General features: G+C 42.5%; 1 protein-coding gene across 1 annotated transcript in view; it reads right to left on the bottom strand.

Annotated features, from left to right (window-relative positions):
• The window catches only part of PITPNA (phosphatidylinositol transfer protein alpha), a 72,572-nt gene extending 50,207 nt beyond the window's left edge, over window positions 1–22,365 (bottom strand). The window contains exons 1-2 of the mRNA XM_075854182.1: window positions 22,246–22,365; window positions 13,918–13,948 (exon numbers count right to left, since the gene is read on the bottom strand). Coding sequence (XP_075710297.1) covers window positions 13,918–13,948; window positions 22,246–22,265 — 51 coding nt within the window. The 5' untranslated portion in view covers window positions 22,266–22,365. The remainder of the gene's footprint in view (window positions 1–13,917; window positions 13,949–22,245) is intronic.
• Between the last annotated feature and the right edge of the window lie 2,199 nt (window positions 22,366–24,564).

The raw sequence follows: 24,564 nt of genomic DNA, 5'->3' as shown, positions 1-24,564 counted from the left end.
TAATGTGTAAGGTACATGATGGGGTTAATTACTATTAATGTGAGGCATATGGAGGTTCAAAATTCATAATACCTCGTGCCTCACATTAATAAGTGAAAGAAGTTTTTATTTTATTTTTTACAACGTACACATCATAAATGATGCAAAAAAATTGTTGTCCAGGTTATTACGGGCGCGCCAATACTGAATGTGAATATTTTATGTATTGAGACTTATTTTAATGTGTTTTGTAAAAAAGGTGTATGTGTATTTTTTTTAAATTTAACATTACTTTATGTTTTTACTTTCTTTTTGAAACTTTAATGTACTGGTATATATCTATATACGGATAGTACACAGGCAGTTGTTAGGACAGACCTGAGTATGCCCTAACAGGAAATATGGTAAGACAGCCCTGGGGTCCTTCATTGGACATTGGGCTGTCTGCCCATATATGGTATGTCCCTCAATCGCGTCACAGGGATTCCTGTGACGTGATCCAAGGGGCATCCCCCCTTCTTATTTTCCCCTGAATGCTGCAGTCAGCTTTGATCGCAGCATTCAGGGGAATAGCGACAGAGATGAGAGGTTTCTTTGATCTCTGCCTTTATAGAGTGGGACTGCGGCTGTGTAATACAACCATTGCCCCGCCCCGCACGCAGTCAGCACGAGGTGATGCGGGCGGCGCTGCACTAATGAGCGGCGGTTCAGGCACTGAAGACAGAAGATGTGGGGGTGTTTTGTAGTGCGCCCGCCATGTTCTGTTTTCAGTGCCGCCGCTCATTAGTGCAGCGCTGGCCGCATCACATAATCCTGGCGGCGCGCACATGTCAGGACTCCGGAGCAGGGCCGTGACTGTGTTACACAGCCGCAGCTCCGCTCTCATACATTCATGTATTACAATATTGAGCTGTGCGGCCGCACAGCTTAGTATCGAAATACATGAAATAACGGTATTGAACCGTTTGGGGGTGCACGGTATCGAAACCGTATCGAAGTTTTGATGCATCGTGCATCCCTACTCAAGTGCCATCCGCCCTCCATTATTATCTCCTTCCCACTCTAGCATCATTTCCCTCCCTACCCAATGCCATCTCACTGCCCCATTATCATCTCCCTGCCCCCATTATCATCTCCCTGCCCCCATTATCATCTCCCTGCCCCCATTATCATCTCCCTGCCCCCATTATCATCTCCCTGCCCCCATTATCATCTCCCTGCCCCCATTATCATCTCCCTGCCCCCATTATCATCTCCCTGCCCCCATTATCATCTCCCTGCCCCCATTATCATCTCCCTGCCCCCATTATCATCTCCCTGCCCCCATTATCATCTATCTGCCCCCATTATCATCTATCTGCCCCCATTATCATCTCCCTGCCCCATTATCATCTCCCTGCCCCATTATCATCTATCTGCCCCCATTATCATCTATCTGCCCCCATTATCATCTATCTGCCCCATTATCATCTCACTGCCCCATTATCATCTCCCTGCCCCATTATCATCTCCCTGCCCCCATTATCATCTCCCTGCCCCCATTATCATCTCCCTGCCCCATTATCATCTCCCTGCCCCCATTATCATATATCTGCCCCCATTATCATCTATCTGCCCCCATTATCATCTCCCTGCCCCATTATCATCTCCCTGCCCCCATTATCATCTCCCTGCCCCCATTATCATCTATCTGCCCCCATTATCATCTATCTGCCCCCATTATCATCTCCCTGCCCCCATTATCATCTCCCTGCCCCCATTATCATCTCCCTGCCCCCATTATCATCTCCCTGCCCCCATTATCATCTCCCTGCCCCCATTATCATCTCCCTGCCCCCATTATCATCTCCCTGCCTCATTATCATCTATCTGCCCCATTATCATCTCCCTGCCCCCATTATCATCTCACTCTACCCCATCCCCATAGAAAGCAAAAATCTTCCCCACGTCTGTATTAGTTCACACTGCAGCATAGGATTGTATCACTCAGCTCCACGAAGGCTCTTTTCTCCTGTCCTGTGTAAACAGAGGGAGAAGACAGGTTTATTGCCACATGTTACACAGGACGGGAGATAAGAGCCGCAGAGCTGATACAATCCTATGCTGCAGTGTTAACATAATACAGAGGTGGGTAAGATATTTACTTTCTATGGGGGCAGGAGGAGATTTTTTCAGGAGGCTCTGGGCAGCAGCAGCCGGACACAGACATAACTTAGTACTCACTGTGTCTGAAGAAGAAGACGACGACTGCTGCTGCTGCTGCTGGACGTATCCTCCGAGGCTGAGCTCATAACTCCCGCTGCTGTGATGTCTCCACCCCTTGTCTCCTCCCCACACGCTGTCACACTGTTGCGGAGGAGGAGGGGCAGGCACATGTCACTCTCCAGCGGGCCCTTACGGTTTTATTCTGATGTAATGAACGGGCCCCTGCTTCGTGATGGGACCTGTTCCTTTCACCGAAATGAAATCGTAAGAGTCACACTGCCGTGAGTATATTAATTCCAGCGGCAGAGTGCGGGCCCCTTTTTTTTTAATTTATGCCCGGGCCCCTCACTGCAGTACCCCCAGTCCCCCCCTGATGGCGGCCCTGTATATATATATATATATATATATATATATATATATATACACACATACATACACCATTATACAAAGCAGCATGTGCCCAGTGTTTTAAAGGGATTCCCGCTTTGGTGTTCTTTCTTTTGCTGTGTCATGCACTTCCCCCTGAGATAGTGCACTTAGAATAAATCAACGCAAATTTAAGATGAAATTCATTTTGCCGATTGAATCTGGCCACAAATGACACACCAGTGCTTATGGAGGGAAACAAGGGGTTGGGTGCCTTGAAGGGATGATCCAACTTTCAAGTGAGAATCTAACTGTTTATTGGGGGGGGGGGGGGGGCGCTATGCATATTCAATAAACGACGGAGTGCCATGAGACTATTGTCACAATACATTTTGAAACCTTTCCCACAAGCAGGCGGTATATTGTGACATTTCCTTAACCCGTTAGTGACCTCCAATACGCCTTTTAACGGCGGCCACGAACGGGCTTTATTCTGATGCATATGCCTATTTACGGCACTGCATCAGGATAAAGTAAACAGAGCAGGGAGCGTCAAATCTCCCTGCTCTCAGCTGCTGGAGGTAGCTGAGGGCTGGGAGCGTCCCTGCTCTGCCGGGTGAGAACGATATAAGTATCGATCTCACCCGTTTAACCCTTAAGATGCGGTGCACAATAGCGAGCACCGCATCTGAGTGGTTTTGGAGAGAGGGAGGGAGCACCCTCTCTCCCCCACCCGACACCCGGCGATACGATCGCCGAGTGTCTGTATCTCCAATGGCAGCCGGGGGCCTAATAAAGGCCCCCAGGTCTGCCTGGAGCGAATGCCTGCTAGATCATGCCGGAGGCATGACCTAGCAAATGCCTGTCCGTTGTAAACGGACAGGCAGTAATACACTGCAATACAAAAGTATTGCAGTGTATTATAATAGCGATCGGAGAATCGCATATTAAAGTTCCCTAGTGGGACTAGTAAAAAAGTAAAAAAAAAGTTTAATAAAGTTAATTTAAAAAAAAATGTGAAAAAAAATGAAAAACCAGCTTTTCCCCTTACAAAACGCTTTACTATTAGAAAAACAATATAAAGTAAAAAAGTTACACATATTTGGTATCGCAGCGTCCGTAACGACCCAGACTATAAATGTATTACATTATTTAACCCGCACGGTGAACGGCGTAAAAAATGTAATAAAAAACTATGGAAAAATTGCTGTTTTCTGTTAATCCTGACTTTAAAAAAATATGATAAAAAGTGATCAAAAAGTCGCATCTACTCCAAAATGGTACCAATAAAAACTACAAGTGTTCCCGCAAAAAAAAAGCCCTCATACAACCGCATCGGCGAAAAAATAAAAACGTTACGGCTCTTTAAAAACGCATTAAAACATACAAAAACTATACAAATTTGGTATCGTTGCAACCCGCTGAAAAAAGTTGTGTTATTTATATCACATGGTAAACGCCGTTGATTTAAGACGCGAAAAAGAGTGGTGAAATTTCAGGTTTTTTTCTATTCCCCCCCCAAAAAAAAGTTAATAAAAGTTAATCAATAAATAATATGTCCCCCAAAATGGTGCTATTAAAAAGTACAACTTGTCCCGCAAAAAACAAGACCTTATACAGCTATGTCGACGCAAAAATAAAAAGGTTATAGCTCTTGGAATGCGACGATGGAAAAACGTAAAAAATGGCCTTGTCATTAAGGTTTAAAATAGGCTGCTCATTAAGGGGTTAAATAGTTAATAGAAATGTACTATTATGCTAGGTGTTACATGGCAACATGTGCAGCACAACAACCTGTACATGTGCGGGCCCGTGCATTGTCACATTACTGACCGTGGTGCCGCACAGAGTAGTGAACAAGGTACGGGTTGCTTTTTTTTCTCTATTATGAGTATATTTGCATTAAAAAAAAATAATAATAATTAACTGTATCTTAGTAAAAAACATTTAATGTGCATTCACTTTCACCAATCAAGGCCTTTCAGTTCTCTGCAGTTACCATCAAGGCATCACATATTGTGAATCAGTGAGGAAATACCACAGAATAAAAGAATCTTTCTTGAGGTAATTTCGCAGCTTAAGACAACATTAATCAGCTTCAACAGCGCGGTGGAGGGAAGGACTTAGTGTTAAATAACACTGAATAACCATTTTGTACTTTTGGACTTTGCAGCTTTGTATTAGTCACTGGGTATGTGCTCGGAGATACTGAGGAGGCGAATTATGGAGAACTATTAAATGAGGATTCAGAAACATTTCTTACAAGGCTGCTCTGCAATATGATATGGGATACGGTACTATTAACCAAATGTATTAAACAAATCCTCTTTCTAGAACAATCTAAAAATACCTGGATGCAGTAGAAAGTAAGTGGGAAAAGCATGTATTTGAGGGTTGACAACAGCACATTCACCTCACCTTATAAATGAATGTTCAACAAGGGAAAAATCTGAATTTTTTGTGCCAGCTGCACTGACAATTTATCTGCAAACAGCAGCAAAGACATAAAATACTATGTTTGGAAAAAGGAGAAAACTTTCAATTTGGAGCCATTGGGCACCCAGAGCGGATTTTGCCTGGGAAGCCGTGGCCAGCTAGACATTTCCCCTGCATCTGTCATTCAGGTGAATCACATCCGCCAAAGCCGGAGCCACTCTCTGTTACGGGTATCAGAGGAGGGCCCCACCAAGCAGGGATCCCCCGCTCTATGAAGGGCATATGGACAAGGGCTGTCTTGACTGCCTGTTTTTGCTGAATTGTTGAATATTTTCACGGTTAAGATCCACAAAATCTTGCATAGATATACGATGGGACTTTAAATAATCTTAAAATCCATGGTTCCACAGCATGTGAATAAGACCGAATTCAAAACCACAGCATGCCATATTTTTCAAGTACTACATGCTGTAAGGTGGTGTTTTTTTAACCAATTTGTGGCAGATTTTGTAGTGGATTACATGTGGGCAGATGGTTTTACATTGTGGAATAGAGTGAGGTTTTTCTTTTCAATTGAAATCTGCAATGTGTGAACGTAGCCCATGGCAGGGCTTACACACAGACCTTGGCCACAGAACAGCAACCATCACATGACTTGTGTGCAACTCTTTCTTATGGACCTGGACTGTAGCGGTCAAACAGAAAAAGTTTGCGTACTGCTCCCACCTAAGGCCCTTTCACAGCACAATATTTTGGTCAGCATTTCTAAGCCAAAACCAGGGCTTAAACCTACACAGGGAAAAGCATAAATTAAAAAAAATGTTGGCCTATTCTGTGTTTTTGGATCTATTCCTGGTTTTGTTTTAAAAATACTCAAGCAAATTACTGAAAAAAAAGTATTGCCACGTGAGAGTGGCCTAAAGAGCATCTATCACTAGGACAGGCCCTTAAAGGGGTTTTCCACGATCAGACAACTGATGACCAACCGGATAGGTCATCAGTTGGGGTCCGACACCCGGACCCCACACCAATCAGCTGCTCCAGCTGCCTCCGGGCACCGGATGTTATTGCCGGAAGCAGTTGGCTCCAGTCACGGTATAGCTGCCGTCCTGCAGTTCTGCTCCTATTCAAGTGAATAGGATCAGATCCACAGAATGACCGCTATGAAGTGGTCAGAGCCATCTGCTTCAGGCTCCAATTACTGCATACCCTTCAAAGCATCCGGCAGCCGATCAGTGCGGGGTTGGACCCGCACTGATGATATACTGATGACTTATCCGGTGGATGGGTCATCAGTTGTCTGATCGTGGCCAACCCCTTTAAATCAGCTACAAAATGCTCGAAGATATTTTCACATATCAACAACTTTCATCCTCAATTTGCTGATCAAAAACTGCAATCTCTCATGCACACTAAGCAAAACGCATGAACTAGTTTGTAGTGAACCCCCCTCGGCCAATCAGAAGCATTGGGGCAAGTGGCAGTATATTTGCAAAGCCTATGGAGCACAAATTAAGGCTGGGTTCACACAACCTATTTTCAGACGTAAACGAGGCGTATTATGCCTCGTTTTACGTCTGAAAATAGGGCTACAATACGTCGGCAAACATCTGCCCATTCATTTGAATGGGTTTGCCGACGTACTGTGCAGACGACCTGTCATTTACGCGTCGTCGTTTGACAGCTGTCAAACGACGACGCGTAAAATGACTGCCTCGGCAAAGAAGTGCAGGACACTTCTTTGCAACGTAATTTGAGACATTCTTCATTGAAGTCAATGAAGAGCAGCTCAAGATTTACGAGCGTCAAAGACGCCTCGCATAATGCGAGGAGGAGCATTTACGTCTGAAACGAGGCAGCTGTTTTCTCCTGAAAACAGTCTGTCTTTTCAGACGTAAAAGGCACTTCTCGTGTGCACATACCCTAAAGAGTAACAGGTTGGTTTATTTGAATGTTTTTCACATGAGGAATAATGGTATTGACTTGTATATGCATTTATCAGAAGTTTTCTGCCAAAGCAGGCTCCATCTCTAATTGCCAGTTTTCCCTGAACTCCGCTTCAGAAGGGTAGGAGACCAACTGCTATGAGGTCTCCCATACACTGCACACACAGAGAAGAGGAGACCCTGCTCCCCTATATTTCTGTAGCACACCCTCAAAAGCAGCAGCATGTACTGTACAGCATGTACAGCGGTACTGAGCATTGTAGCTGAGAATCCAGCACTGGGGTGAGACAGTGGAACACTTGCTAGAAACTGCAGCAGCATCTCTGAACCTCTCCGCCTCTCTCTCTGCAGCAGCTCCCTCCTAAGGGTATGTTCACACGATGAGAGGCATTTACGTGTGAAAAGACAGACTGTTTACAGCTGCCTCGTTTCACACGTAAATGCTCCTCCTTGTAATTTACGAGGCGTCTGAGATGCTCGTAAATCTTGAGCTGTGCTTCATTGAGTTCAATGAAGAACAGCTCAAATTACGTGGCAAAGAAGTGCCCTGCACTTCTTTGCCGAGGCAGTCCATTTACGCGTCGTCGTTTGACAGCTGTCAAACGACGACGCGTAAATTACAGGTTGTCTGCACAGTACGTCAGCAAACCCATTCAAATGAATGGGCAGATGTTTGCCGACGTATATTGCAGCCCTATTTTCAGACGTAAAACGAGGCATAATACGACTCGTTTACGTCTGAAAATAGGTCGTGTGAACCCAGCCTTATTGTCCTCTCCATAGACAGCAGCTGTAACATGATCTCTCAGCAAGACTGATAATCCGTCTTCATCACTGAAGATACATTTTACCAGTGAATGGAGAGTGATCCGAACATGAGGCAGGGAAACGAGGTGGAGAGGCAGCTGATAAGTATAGAACGAGTGATTTTTCGGTTAGAAGATATTATAAAATTTCTTATCTAGCCTTGCATTATTGATTTCTTTAAAAAAAAGTAGAAACAATGGTTAGTCTTTAACCCCTTTAGGACACAGCCTGTTTTGGCCTTGTGGACACAGCCTATTTTTTCAAATCTGACATGTGTCACTTTATGTGGTAATAACTCCGGAATGTTTTTACCTATCCAAGCGATTCTGAAATTGTTTTCTCGTGACATATTGTACTTTATGTTAGTGAAAACATTTGGTCGATAAATTCAATATTTATTTGTGAAAAACTTCAAATTTTAGCAAAAATTTGCAAAAATTAGCATTTTTCTAAATTTAAATGTATTTGCTTGTGAAACAGATAGTAATACCACACAAAATAGTTACTAGTTAACATCCCCTATATGTCTACTTTATGTTTGCATCATTTTTTTTCACGTACTTTTATTTTTCTAGGACGTTACGAGGCTTAGAACTTTAGCAGCAATTTCTCATATTTTCAATAAAATTTCAATAGGCCATTTTTTCAGGGACCAGTTCAGTTCTGAAGTGGCTTTGAGGGCCTTATATATTAGAAAGTCCCCATAAATCCCCCCATTTTGAAAACTGTACCCCTCAAGGTATTCAAAACCACATTCAGAAAATATTTTAACCCTTTAGGCGTTTCACAGGAATTAAGGCAAAGTAGAGGTGAAATTTACAAATTTCATTTTTTTTGCCGAAATTCATTTGTAATAAAAAAAAATCTGTAACACAGAAGGTTTTACCAGGGAAACGCAGCTCAATATTTATTGCCCAGATTCTGCAGATTTTAGAAATATCCAACATGTGGCCCTAGTGTCGTAATGGACTGAAACACCGGCCTCAGAAGCAAAGGAGCAGCTAGTGGATTTCGGGGCCTCCTTTTTTTAGGAATGTATTTTAGGCACTATGTCAGGTTTGAGGAGGTCTTGTGGTACCTAAACAGCCGAAACCCCCCCAAAGTGACCCCATTTTGGAAACTACACCCCTCAAGGCATTTTTCTAGGGGTATAGTTAGAATTTTGACCCCACAGTTTTTTTGCAGAATTTAGTGGAATTAGTCTGTGAAGATGAAAATCACCTATTTTTCTGTGGAAACATAGAATTTTTTCATTTTTACAAGGAATAAAGGAGAAAAAGCACCCCAAAATTTGTAAAGCAATTTCTCCCGATTACGGCAATACCCCATATGTGGTCGTAAACTGATGTTTGGACCCACAGCAGGGCTCAGAAGGGAGGGAGCGCCTTTTGGATTTTGGAGCGCAGATTTTGCTGGATTGGTTTTCAGTGCCATGTCGGGTTTGCAACACCCCGGAGGGACCAAAACAGTGGAAACCCGCCAAAAGTGACCCCATTTTGGAATCTACACCCCTCAAGGAATTTTTCTAGTGGTATAGTGATCATTTTGGCCCCTCAGGATCTTTTTTAGAGCTAGGGTGACCAAAAAACAGCGATTTTGGCGCTTTAAATTCTTTATTTATTACAGCGTTCACCGTGCGCAATAAATTACGTTTTAATTTATTCTGCCGGTCGGTACGATTACGCCGATACCATATGTGTATAGTTTTTTTTACGTTTTGCAGCGTTTGCACAATAAAATTAAGTTTCTATAAAATAATTTATTTTCTGGGACACGCTATTCTGAGCCGTAACTTTTTTATTTTTTCGTCAAAAAAGCTGAGGGAGGTCTTGTTTTTTGCGGGACGGGTTGTAGTTTTTATTGGTACCATTTTGGGGTAAATGCGACTTTTTGATCACTTTTTATTCTATATCTTGGGAGGGGTGGTGACCAAAAAATAGCGATGCTGACAGTTTTCCGTTTATTTTGTTTGCGGCGTTCACCGTCTGGAAAAATTAACATTATAGTTTCATAGATTGGGTCGTTACGAACGCGGCAATACCAAATATGTGTACTTTTTTTTAACGTTTTCATTTTTTCCCTATAATAAATGACTTATTATAGGAAAACAAAACCTTTTATTTTTACACTTTTATAAAACATTTTTATTAACTTTTTTTTACTTTTTACACTTTATATTTTTGTTTATTAACTTTTTTCTTTACTTTTTACACTTTCTTTTTTTGACCTGCAGCTCTGATCGCTGCTAGAATACATTACACTACCTAGGTAGTGTAATGTATTCCAACTGTCAGTGTGACGTCACAGTCACTCTGACAGTTGGTCTACGAGGATCAGCAGAGGCTGATCCTCATAGGCTGACATACATGGCAGACTTGGGGGCCGTTGTCTGGCCCCCGGGTGCCATCACAAGCATCAGAAGCCCCCACGATTGCATGGGGGCTGCTGATGCGCTACAAACCCGCTACATGCGGAGATCGCAATCGAGCCCCGCATGTAACGGGTTAATTGCCGAAATCAGCGGCGATGAGCCGCTGATCGGCAACACTGGTGAGTGTCAGCTGTCGGGGACAGCTGATCTCCAAGTTCCCGATGCACACTGTCGCCGACAGTGTGCATCGGGAACGGCACAGTGACTTTCTGTCACTCTGACAGGAAGCCTATCAGGACCAGCCGAAGGTTGGTCCTGATGGGCTTCTGTCCGTGGCAGACCCGGAAGCCATTGTTTGGCTTCCGTTTGCCATACTAACTATCGGCAGACCCCGCGATTTCGGACGGGGGTCTGCCGATATGTTAGAAACCCCTAAAATTCGGCGATTGCACCCGATCGCCGAATTTAAGGGGTTAATGCGCCGAAATCAGCGGCAAAGGACCGCTGGCCGGCAAGAGGGGAGTGTCAGCTGTCGGCGACAGCTGACCTCCTGGTTCCCGGTGCACACTGTCGCCGACAGTGTGCACTGGGATTAACTCAGTAACTGTACGTCCTCGTGCGGGAAGTAACTTCCCGCAACGACGTACAGTTACGTCCTGGTGCGGGTAGGGGTTAAATCGAGGTAACAATTACTATCCAATGTTATTCAACTGATGCTTTAAAGAGACTCTGTCACCACATTATAAGTGCCCTGTCTCCTACATAAGGAGATCGGCGCTATAATGTAGGGGACAGCAGTGCTTTTTATTAAAAAAAACGATCTATTTTCACCACTTTATTAACGATTTTAGATTTATGCTAATGAGTTGCTTCATGCCCAAGTGGGCGTGTTTTTACTTTAGACCAAGTGGGCGTTGTACAGAGGAGTGTATGACGCTGACCAATCAGTGTCATGCACTCCTATCCATTCATTTAGTCAGCGCATAGGGATCCTTTTAGATCACTATGTGCTGTCTTCTTCTAACACATTAACGATACTGAAGTGTTTAGGCAGTGAATAGACATTCCACGGGATGTCTATTCTCAATCTCAGCACTTCGTTACGGTTTCTGTGGTACTTACAGCAGAGCAAGTGTAATCTCGCGAGATTACGCTGTAGATGACAGGTTACAACAAGATTACGCTTTGTTCTACTGTAACTAACGAAGTAACGGGATTGTGAATAGACATCCCGTGGAATGTCTATTCACTGTCTAAACACTTCAGTATCGTTAATGTGTTAGTATAAGACAGCACATAGTGATCTAAAAGGATCCCTATGCGCTGACTAAATGAATGGAGAGGAGTGCATGACGCTGATTGGTCAGCGTCATACACTCCTCTGTACAACGCCCACTTGGTCTAAAGTAAAAATACTCCCACTTGGGCATTAAGCAACTCATTAGCATAAATCTAAAATCGCTAATAAAGTGGTGAAACATAGTTTTTTTTAAATAAAAAGCATTACTGTCACCTACATTATAGCGCCGATCTCCTTATGTAGGAGATAGGGCACTTATAATGTGGTGACAGAGCCTCTTTAAAGACAAAATGTATATTTCTACTTTGCATGGGTTTAGGCAGCTGTACTGCACACTGCAGCCTCTTAGAAATTTAAATAAGAAAACGGCCCAAAATCACAGAAACCTCAGGACTCTCTGCCCATGGGGTCGGGGTCTGAAATTAAAGGAATCATACAGATTCATAGCTGCTTTAAAACTTCTGCAGCTTGATCTACACTCCAGTTAGGCTCTGTTCACATCTGCGGTGGGGTCCCGTTCGGACGTTCCGTCTGAGCTTTCCGTCAGGACGGGACCCTGAGCAGACACAAACTGACACAGACGGAAACAGACTACGCTATTGCTTCCGGCAAAACGACGGATCCGCTGCACAAAAGAGACAAACGGAAACCACGGGCACCGGATCCGTCACCATTGAAATCAATGGTGATGGAAACCTCTGACGTAGCGTCAGAACGGGACCCCAACGCAGATGTGAACAGAGCCTTACACGTGGCCCTAACAGCTGAGCTCTAACTGAGTAACAGAAATCGGAGCTCCTATCACTGCACGCTGATAAGAAATAGAATTTTGAATCTAGCTCTGGATGTGAATACAGAACAAAACACCAAGTGCTGATGATGTCACAATGTACCTGTGTTTTGATTTATTTTTTTTCCTTGCTAGAACTCAAACAGATTTGAAAGTACATAAATTGTTATTAGATTTCATCAGTTCTGGTCACTGAAGTCATTAGGTGACAGATTGAAAAACTGTTTCAAACGGACGCCAATTTATCATCAGTTTCTCAATCAGTTTTGGATCAATTAGTCTCTGTTCAAACCGGCGTTATGACAAATCCATTACAATTTGTCAAAAACCCTTAGGGTATGTTCACACGCAGAGCCAAAAACGTCTGAAAATACGGAGCTGTTTTCAAGGGAAAACAGCATCTGATTTTCAGACGTTTTTTGAGCAACTCATGTTTTTCGCTGCGTTTTTCGCCCCGTTTTTTCGGCCGTTTTTGGAGCTGTTTTCAATAGAGTCTATGAGAAAACAGCTCCAAAAACGTCCCAAGAAGTGTCCGGCACTTCTTTTGACGAGGCTTTAATTTTACGCGTCGTCTTTTGACAGCTGTCAAACGACGACGTGTAAATTACAGGTTTTCGGCACAGTACGTCGGCAAACCCATTCAAATGAATGGGCAGATGTTTGCCGACGTATTGTAGCCCTATTTTCAGGCGTAAATCGAGGCATAATACGCCTCGTTTACGCCTGAAAATAGGTCGTGTGAACCCAGCCTCACGAATAGGTTTTTTTTTTGTTTTCTTTTTACCCCCCCAATGGCTTATAATGGGTGCATCAGGTTTCCGTTTTTCTCCTTTACGGATTAGAGTAGTGCGGCATGCTACGTGCTACTCTGACCATTAAAAAAACAACAGAAACCTGATGGATAAATAGCACAATTGTTAACAAAGCTTTACAAATGAAATATAAAAACAAGTGTAAACTTAGTATTTGCAAAGCCTATTTAAAACAATTCTGTACACATCCAATACTAGATACATCACTGATTCCTGCTAACTCACAGTAAACTTGGTTATGAACGGCCTGTCAAAGATCACCCGATATGAGAGCTTTCTTGACTGTCTGCTTGAACAGTTGACCGCTGTGACGCCTTTAACAAACAGTATCCATGGCAATCTGCAGCTAATCAATGATTTACAATTACACTGTACACTTCATGCTTCACTTCACTGGACTTTTGTTATAGAATCTAGAGTCTTACTACATGAAGCATACAGGACCCCGAGCGTTCGTTACCAGCATCCTCAAGCAAAGCGCCTGTAGTTACAGGAAACAGCAGAGCATTACATGTAATTGCTGGGTGTGATTACTGTCAGATAGCAAAGGACTTAGTCACACTGTACAAAAACGTGACTCCAGAAATTCTACCATAAGCATATAGTTAAAAGAACATTTAAAAAAAAAAATTTAAAAAAAAATCTATTTTTAATTCTGGATGACTCTGCAAGTTCCTGAAACAAGCAGTCTCTAAGAAATCTTGCAAAAGGAACCAGTGGGGTCAATTACCTCCATCTTCAAACTGGAATTTAGCTGAGGTCAGGGCTTAGCTTGCCTGGTCTCCATTGCAAACACACAAATTTAGCAGGTCTAGCCATCCTACTTACTGTTTCACATGTACTAGAACTGAAGGATTTTATTTTTATTTATTTTTTTAGTGAGTAGTAGTAGAATTTTTTCTTACCTCCTCCACGGACACAGGCAACACAACTCGGCTGCAAAAGGAAAAAAAGGAAAAGAAAGATATAAACATGTATGAAAAGGTCATTTAAAAACACGCAGACAGCAGAAGTTTATTTTCACGAAGTTCAAGGAAATAATGTTGGAATGTATTTTTAGATTATTTTAAAGGTTACAGAGTTCTGTCCCAACCCTTTTCCTTTATAATTGAGGTCTAATAAAAAAAAAGGTGTGATGATGGAAGAAAGCGATGCACATATCGCAACTTTGTGTCAGTACAATAACATTTTAACATTTGTTGAACATTTTAAGAAAAAAAAAAAACATTTAAAGAGGTCCTATCATGGGAAGATCAATGTTTTTTATATATTAAAAAAAAAATGAACAAAATATTACTAACAAAAAAAAAAAAAAGGAAGATGAGATCTCGCTAGTTATCATGGCTCTGACTAAAAGAGTGATGTATATACAGTAGATAGCAGTTATCTGTATAGCCGCTATATATAGCACTTTTTTTAGGTTTTGTATCGTATGCTACCAGGAGGGGGAGCTATTATAGAAGCACCACTGGGCCTTTACGAAAGCACTGTTGGTCATAGACGTGAGCTGCTGGAAAGGAAGTGCAGACCGGACTCCTGTGGTGAGTCGGGTTACTGAGGTAAAGTGCGTGCATCCTAAAAAGCATTGAATTATTTTTTAATAATGGGGCTAATGATTTTTTATATAAAAAATATACATGTACCTCCCTATGATAGATCCTCTTTAACGAGGACCTGTCGGCTCTCCTGACATTAGTAAATACTTGCATTCCCCATAAGGGTGTAGTTACAGGAGTTATTTTTTTTTTCACGTTTATGGTCACTGGATGTAACCGAGACAAAAGTTGAATAGAATATAAGAGCTAGACAGAAGAGGACAAATCAAGGACTTAACTGTATATTTTCTGGTAATTTGTTTTACGCTTGTATTTAACATTAAAGGGGTTTTCCAGACAGTAAAATCTGATAGCTGATGGGATCAGACGCCTGGGACCCCCGCCGATCAGCTGTTTTGAAGGGGGTGCAGCGCGAATACGAGTGCTGCACAGGTATTGCAGTCTTTTCTCCAATTCATGTCAATGGGAGAAAAGGGTGCAATACCTGTGAATCGCCACTGAATGTGTCTCCATTGACACCGAGCAAGAATAAATGAAGAAGCAGCGCACCTACGAGCGCTGCACCCACCTTCAAAACAGCTAATCGGCGGGGGTCCCAGGAGTTGGACCCTGACATATCATCTACTGATGGCCTATCCTGGAGGATAGGCCATCAATTTTTACTGGCTGGAAAACCCCTTTAAGCTACAAATCGCAGGAAAATTAAAAGAATACGGAAATTATAAAACATTCCACGACAACTACAATCGGATTAATTCTCTATTGGTTGTAGAACATATTTGGCGTATACCAGGTTGCTTAATGGCTCCAATGGCACAAAATATAAATACAATAGCATACCGACAAAATGCGAACCTATAGACCAGAAATCACCAAAGTCTTATTGATTCTAGAACAACATGTAACAAAGACTTAGTGACACAGATGATATGTAATACTCCCCGCTAATCAATACAGAATTCTCCAGAACCTCAAGGTAACCTTGACCTCTCCAGCGATTCTTACAAATGTTCTAAAATGACCAACTATAACAAAGGGCCTTTCACCTGATGTACTGGTGTGTATTAATGGAATTCTCCTTGTCACTACTTGTACTTAGACTGATAATGGGAAGATTGATCAATATGGGAGGATGCAGCTCAGAACCGCTCTCTATTAGTTAATGATCACCGGTTATGCCCCCAGAAAACGTAATCTTCCGCAATACCCGTATTGCTGCCTTCCCCTTGATTCCAGCACCCTTTATTTGAAGTTTGGTGACTATTTCACCGCCTTCGTTCATTTTGGTGACTTACATGCCAATTCATAAATAGACAACTGGGCTGTCTCCAATAAGGACTGAACCTAAACCGTACTGTCCAATTGCGGGCGGGGACCGGACGGAAACATAAGGCACCTAGAAACAGAAAATAAACGGCGCTGGAATCAGAAAGGCAGCAATCCAGGTGTGGCGACAGATCAACTTCTCTGGTGACATGACAGGTCCTCTTTAAAGCAGAAAGCCCATCTAGCACATAGCTAAAGAACCACAGGTGCCCAAAACAGTAGATGCCGATTGATTTTAAAAGTAGCATTGATGTTGCGGTTTCCCCTAAACTTAGGTGGTTTCCAGCAGCAATTGATCAGTTTCTTGTAGGGGAACCCACAATCTAAGCAGTGGCAAGCAAAACTAAAAATAACCCATTTAATCTTTATAAACTGGACGTGTTTTTTTGTTTTTAAGTTTTATTAACATGAGTCCCTAAGCGCTGCTATAATTTGTGATTAAAAGATTTTGCAGATTGGCTTATTGGAGCAATCAAAGAATGCACCGGACTCCTCCCCTCACAAATGCACCGGACTCCTCCCCTCACAAATGCACCGGACTCCTCCCCTCACAAATGCACCGGACTCCTCCCCTCACAAATGCACCGGACTCCTCCCCTCACAAATGCACCGGACTCCTCACTATGTATCCAATGTATTTTTGTATTGCTACTGTTAGACAAATGGCACAATATTTTTTTGTGCCATTTTGCCTAATAGGATAGCAGACCTATTCTCATACTAGGCTGTCCTTCGAGCAGCATAGTCTGACGACAGATTGGATATCTTATTTATACTTCCATACTAAACAAGACATATTTCTGGCACAGAGAAGGAAATGAGGGATCTCTAGAAGATAACAATTCATTGCAAAGGTTAAGACATTAAGAGGAAATCACATACTCAACAAATCTAACCTTAGTTACTGGTAACTTCATACAATATCTAATTACGGGCGATGGCAGAAATGAGAGGTGACAGCAGAAATGACTGGTGACGGCAGAAATGAGGGGTGACGGCAGAAATGCTTTTAGAAAGAATCATTGAAACAAGAACATAATAAATCCTGCTTAGCCCCTACAACAAGTACCAGCTGACGGCTCAGATCATGTGAGGACAAAAAAACAAAAACACAAAGCCTCAGAAATCAGTGACCCCATTGCACATCAAGAAATAAACACATAAAATAAAGCAATATTTTACATTGGGTTGGAATACCTTGGTCCAACTAGAATTATGTGTTGAGGGTCAATATTCCAGCTATACAGATCTAGGGCATATCTATGTTAAAAGGGAACGCTGAATTCAGGGCAGCGGCAGCTCATGAATACTCCGGACTCCATCCTCCCATAACTACAATGTGCCAAATGTAGGTTCTATAAAATGATAACTAGCGCCCCTCCGTTCTGTCTCTGCTTCTTCATGGAACTGCTGTACTGTACAAAATTATAAAGTGCGGAACAGCAGTTCCGTGGGGAAGCAGGGACTCCTAGTACATAGCCACATCGCCCTGTAGATAGCACCCCCTTTTGTACATCGCACCACAAACCCCCCTTATAGATCATGCCATTGTAGATAGCACCCCCCCTTGCAGATCGCACCACCCCCCCCCCATGTACTTTGTAGCTCGCACCCCAACCCCCCTACCCTCTTGTAGATCGCGCCACCGTAGCTCCCACTAGGAGCTGAATCCCCGGCCAAAGTGTCGGCAACCTCTGGCCGGGGATTCAGCTCCTAGTGGTAGCTACAGTGGCGCGATCTACAAGGAAGGGAGGTGCGATCTATAAGGGAGGGGGAGTGCTGCTGCGATGTAAAAAAAGGGTGGGGGTGCGCTCTACAAGAGGCGGGTGGTGCTGCGGTCTGCAAGGGTGGTTGGATCCATATGTGTCGGTGCTATCTACATGGGAGGGGAGTGGTTCCTGCGATCTTCAAGGTGGGGTACAATCTACATAGGGGTGGGGGTGCTATCGGCAAGGGGGTGTGGCACTGTCTACATGAGCACCATGGCACTATTTGGGCGCTGTCACTACACGTGGGCACTGTCACTTCATGTGGGCACTAGGTCACTTCATGTGGGCACTAGGTCACTATCTACACTTATTTATTTATTATTACAGCTACTTATATAGCGTCAACATATTATGCAGCGCTGTACAGAGGTCCTCTTTTTACTGTCCCCATTGGGGCTCACAATCTAAATTCCCTATAGGTTTTTTTTTTGAGTGTGGGAGGAAACCGGAGTACCCGGAGGAAACCCACAAATGAAATCCAACGGCCATGAAAGATGGACTGGAAATGGATTAGAATTTGTAGACACGGATGCAAAATGGACATGAAAAATTGACCATTGATCAGTTTTTAATGGCCTTTTTTTTTTTTCACGGTCGTGTGATTGTAGCCTAAATGACTACGATACCAGGAGTCCCGGTCACAGGTACCGTGATCGGGTCGCGAAATCCGGCTGACACACAGACCATTTTTTACGGTACAAATACTGTCGTGTGAATCTGGCAATGTCGGAGACTGGCTGAGGTGGTGACGGGTAGAGAGGGAGGTTAGTGCACGCAGCGCATCATTGAGTATAGATTCTGTTAACCTGTTCCCTGCCGGGGAAACACAGAAGTTATAATCAATTAAATATACATATTTCCAATTGTATTTATGATAAAGTATTTGCAGAGGTTAAAAGATGTGAAGTTACGTACAATAATTATAGCAATATATGTTAAAGAATTATTTATATAAAGAAAATGTATTAAATTATCTCTTGGTATTACTGTTAAATAAACAGAACACAAATAAGAAATATAGAGATTCAAATAGAAAATCGCCCAAAGTGTTGGAAAAAATCTAGGTTCAATTTTTTGTCAAAATCGCCCAGCCCCATCTGGATGTAAACAATGTTTTGATTTTCTGATGCCAAATAGATCTAGAAAATGAGGAGGAATTAAAACAAAAGTATCTAAGGGACTGTTCACATCAGTGTTCGGGTTCCGTTCATCAGTCACAAGAACCGATGAACGGAAAGCCGAACGGAAACTATCGCGTCCGTTTGCATTAGCATTGATGTCAATGTTAATGCTTCCGTTTCAGTAGGTTTCCCAATCTGTAAAGTTTACGTTTTTTCCCCACGGAAATAATAGTACTGTTGACTGCGTGTTTCTGTGAAAAAAACAGAAATTTTACGGAATGAAAACCTACTGAAACATTACCATTGAACTCAACAGTAATGCAAACGGAAGCGATAGTTTGTGTTCGGCTTTCTGTTCATCGGTTCCTCTAATGGAAAGGGTGAACGGAGCCCAAACACTGATGTGAACAGGCCTTAGAAAGTTGTACAGTATAACCTTACATTATACAAAGTGTTACTAACATACTAAGACCTTACTCACACGAATGTATTTCTCGTCAGTGTGCTGTCCGTTTTAACAACAGACCTTCACAGAGAAGGTGGGTCCGTTGTGAGAAATTCACTGTATTTCCTATTCTGGTCCGTTTTTGTGGACCAGACTCGCCCATTAAAGTCTATGGGTCCGTGAGAAAAAACACGCGCAACACATGGACAACATCAGTATGTTAAAGAGGCTCTGTCACCAGATTTTCAAACCCCTATCTCCTATTGGAGCAGATAGGCGCTGCAATGTAGATAACAGTAACGTTTTGTTTTTTTTCAAAAACGAGCATTTTTGCCAAGTTATGAGCATTTTTATATTTATGCAAATGAGCCTTTCTTAAGTACAACTGGGCGTGTTTAAAGTTAAGTACATCTGGGAGTTTTTACTTCTTTTACTAGCTGGGCGTTGTGAATAGAAGTGTATGACGCTGACGAATCAGCATCATCCACTTCTCTTCGTCAACACCCAGCTTCTGGCAGTGCACAGACACACAGCGTGTTCTCGAGAGATCACGCTGTGACGTCACTCACTTCCTGCCCCAGGTCCTGCATCGTGTCGGACGAGCGAGGACACAGCGAGGACGCAGCGAGGACGAGCGAGGATTACGTTACCGTAATCTACATTGCAGCGCCGATCTGCTGCAATACGATAGGGGTTTGAAAATCTGGTGACAGAGCCTACTAGGAATTAACAGGAAGGGTTTGCAGAGGAGAAAATCGGACAACACACGGAAACCACATGGATGCAACATGGACATTCATATGCTTCTAACTTTAGCTTCTAACTCTCTGCAGAATGTTTTATTTTATAATCAGATCATCAATGTATTTTATAATTATAATGGGTTACGACATTTTTGTACAGTTTTCAAGAGGAATACAAACAAGCTTAGTTGGGTGGGCCCAAGAGCAGCCCAATATCAAGGTCAATGCCAAGTTATGCCTCTGGTAATCAAACGATGCCATTGACAATGGGCCATGTTGTACTGTAGATGATTTCATGTTATCATCTGTCACAATAGGCTCACTCCAAGTCTTGGAAAACAGGGCATTGCCAAGTTCTCTTTAATATTATTAACCTACGCAGTCACCCACTGCTTCATGTACGAATAGCAATTATCCTCTGCTCTGGACAGAAAACTCAGATAAAAGTTATATATAACAGAAGACACCCCCCCTCCCCGCACACACACATAGGGGTTACAATAGCTACTAATGGTAAAAGGATAGAAAAAATAAAAATAAAACAAATGGCTGAATAGAATCTTTATCACCTTGAGACAAGGAGGACAACTCAAGGACGTGCTGGGGATATTTTGATATTCGAGAGAAACGTTATTAAAAGCACAAAAGTGCAGTCCAGGGTAATATAAAAGGTAACATCCAGAATACAAAATATAACACAACACTGACATAAAATATAAGAGTGTGTTCACATCGGCGTTCGCTTTCCGTTGATTGGTTCCATCGGAGCTTTCCTTCGGAGGAACCCATCAACGGAAAGGTGAATGGAGACCAGAGCTTCCATATGCATTACTATTGATTTCAACAGTAATGCTTACATTGCTTATGGTTTCCGTTTATCTCCGTTTTTTTGACTGAATCAATAGCTCAGTCGACTCAGTTGATGTAAACAGGCCCAAACACATCCCTGATACAAAATACAACACATCTCTGATACAAAATACAAACACATCCCTGATACAGAATACAACACATCCCTGATACAGAATACAACACATCCCTGATACAGAATACAACACATCCCTGATACAGAATACAACACATCCCTGATACAGAATACAACACATCCCTGATACAGAATACAACACATCCCTGATACAGAATACAACACATCCCTGATACAGAATACAACACATCCCTGATACAGAATACAACACATCCCTGATACAGAATACAACACATCCCTGATACAGAATACAACACATCCCTGATACAGAATACAACACATCCCTGATACAGAATACAACACATCCCTGATACAGAATACAACACATCCCTGATACAGAATACAACACATCCCTGATACAGAATACAACACATCCCTGATACAGAATACAACACATCCCTGATATAGAATACAACACATCCCTGATATAGAATATAACACATCCCTGATACAGAATACAACACATCCCTGATACAGAATATAACACATCCCTGATACAGAATATAACACATCCCTGATACAGAATATAACACATCCCTGATACAGAATATAACACATCCCTGATACAGAATATAACACATCCCTGATACAGAATATAACACATCCCTGATACAGAATATAACACATCCCTGATACAGAATACAACACATCCCTGATACAGAATATAACACATCCCTGATATAGAATAGAACATCTTGTATTACACACAGTGAACAATTGTATAAATGTGTTAATGCAACAATAGCACGGATGTAGAGGTGTATGGATATAAACAATAACATCTAATTCACCACCATGTATATAACCTAAGAAACTGCAAACTGAATGCGAGTAGTGTCACAAGTAGTTCAGCCAACATGACACAGAAGAGGGAAGTGTCAAATGTCAGTGTAAAGATCGATATCCCACAGTGTCACATCCACAACAGGCTGACAGAGGTGTCCTGCACAGGTCCCCCCACCCATAGAGAACATTATGTGTGGTGTTATATATACACACCCATATATGCTTATACCTATAGATTAGCTGCGTGCAGGTGTCTTCAGCGCCGATCCCCCCTGATCCTATACATATGTGTGTGTACACACACACACACACACACACACACACACACACATCCGTCCCACAAGTACAGCTCCGTCCCAGCAGCACATACATCTCACTAGCCCCGATCCTCTCTCACATCCCTGCCTCACCGCCTCCGACAGCAGCTCTCATCTCATTCATTCCCCGCTGTCCCTCCCCCACGACAGTACATCATCCACCTGCTCCCCATCCCGCTCCTTACAACTCTTTTATCAGCACCATGGCCGCTCGCTGCGCCTCCCGATCTTCTCCTCCGCTAATCCCGGCCCCGAGTGAAGGTTACCGGCCACTTCCTACTCCGCACCGCGCCGGGGGCGGGGCGTTGCTGCGGCAACCACTACGTCACGGGGCCGTCAAAAATGGTGCGCGATGAAATAGAAGCGCGTTACCTGAAGACCCGCCTCTCGCATCTGGATTATAGGGGGAATCTTAGTCTTGTTTCGTGACAGCTATAGGAAACCGAGAGGCTCAGTCGTTCACAGCGCCCTCCGTTAACTGCCGGCCTTCAGACGTCGGCTACACAAATAACCGGGGATACCCGCACAGACAACACACACGAAGAATGGACATGCGGCATATACGTATATTATTTATTTCTGTCCCATTGCTTATATACTTAGTTGCCAGCATTTGAGATTTTTTTTCCAGGGGCACAGGGTGTGTTTTCTTTGGTGGGTTTTATGGGGCGTGGCTTAGTAGTGGTATGGCTAATGGGGCGTGGCTTTCTTCCCAGAATTTATGCATACAAATCATAGAACAAGCATTTCTGCACTAATTTGTCAACTATTATGATGGCCGGTATGTCTCTGGTTATCCGGTTATTTACAAGCAGTTGATACCTCACTTCATCACTAGGGCTTGACGCTACAGCACAGCAAGCGTAATCTCGTTTTAAATGACAGTTTGCTGTGCTGTAGTGTCGGGATTGTGTTAGCGAAGTGTCAGCATTCTGAATACACATCACGTCCTGGCTGGAGGTAATGTATATTCATTGTCATGACATTGCAGTAACGTTATAGTGCGTTTATGTGGCAGCACATAGCGATATAGCTATATCGCTATGTGCTGTGTAAATGAATGGAAAGAAGTGTATGACGCTGATTGGTCACTGATTCGTCAGTGTCATACACTTCTCTGTACAACGCCCACTTGGCCAAAAAGTAAAACACGCCCAGTTGTCCATTAACCCCTTAAGGACGCAGCCTAGTTTGGGCCTTAAGGCTCAGAGCCCATTTTTCAAATCTGACATATTTCACTTTATGTGGTAATAACGTCGGAATGCTTAAACCTATCCAAGCGATTCTGAGATTGTTTTCTCGTGACACTTTGGGCTTCATGTTTGTGGTAAAATTTGGTCGATATATTCAGTCTTTATTTGTGAAAAATTGCAAAATTTAGAGAAAATTTACAAAAAATAGAATTTTTCAGAATTTAAATGTATCTGCTTGAAAAACAGACGGTTATACCACCCAAAATAGTTACTAGTTCACATTTCCCATATGTCTACTTTAGATTGGCATCGTTTTTTGAACATTATTTTATTTTTCTTGGACGTTACAAGGCTTAGAACATAAACAGCAATTTCTCAAATTCTTAAGAAAATTTCAAAAGCCTTTTTTTGAAGGTGCCAGTTCAGTTCTGAAGTGGATTTGAGGGGCCTATGTATTAGAAACCCCCATAAAACACCCCATTTTAAAAACTAGACCCCTCAAAGTATTCAAAACAGCATATAGAAAGTTTTTTAACCCTTCAGGCATTTCACAGGAATTAAAGCAAAGTGGAAATGAAATTTGCAAATTTCATTTTTTCTGCTGAATTTCAATTTTATTCAATTTTTTTTTAGTAACAGAGAAGGTTTTACCAGAGAAATACTACTAAATATGTATTGTCCAGATTCTGCAGTTTTTAGAAATGTCCCACATGTGCCTCTAGTGCGCTCGTGGACTAAAACACAAGCCCTAGAAGCAAAGAAGCACCTAGTGCATTTTGAGGCCTCTTTTTTATTAGAATATATTTTAGGCAGCATGCCAGGTTTGAAGAGGTGTTGAGGTATCAAAACAATGGAAACCCACCAGAAGTGACCCCATTTTGGAAATTATACCCCTCAAGGAATTCATTTATGGTTTTTGTTATCATTTTGACAGCACAGTTTTTTCACAGCACCTATTTGAATTGGGCTGTGAAATGAAAAAAATGATATTTTTTCCAATAAGATGTCATTTTTGATCAAAATTTCTTATTTTCACAGGGAACAACATACCCCATTTTGTTGCCCAATTTGTCCTTAGTGCGGCAATACCCCATTTGTGGTGATAAACTGCCGTTTGGGCCCATGGGAGGGCTCAGACGGAAAGGAGCGCTATGTGTTTGTTGGAGTCCAGATTTTGCTGGATTGGTTTTCGGGTGCCATGTCTCATTTGCAGAGCCCCAGAGGTATCAAAGCAATGGAAACCCACCAGAAGTGACCCCATTTTGGAAACTACACCCCTCAAGGAATTCATTTATGGTTTTTGTTATCATT

The sequence above is a fragment of the Rhinoderma darwinii genome, chromosome 2, assembly GCF_050947455.1.
Source record: "Rhinoderma darwinii isolate aRhiDar2 chromosome 2, aRhiDar2.hap1, whole genome shotgun sequence".
Lineage (NCBI taxonomy): Eukaryota > Metazoa > Chordata > Amphibia > Anura > Rhinodermatidae > Rhinoderma > Rhinoderma darwinii.
The sequence above is the reverse complement of the archived record's forward strand: the minus strand, read 5'-3'. Positions and strand labels throughout refer to the sequence as shown.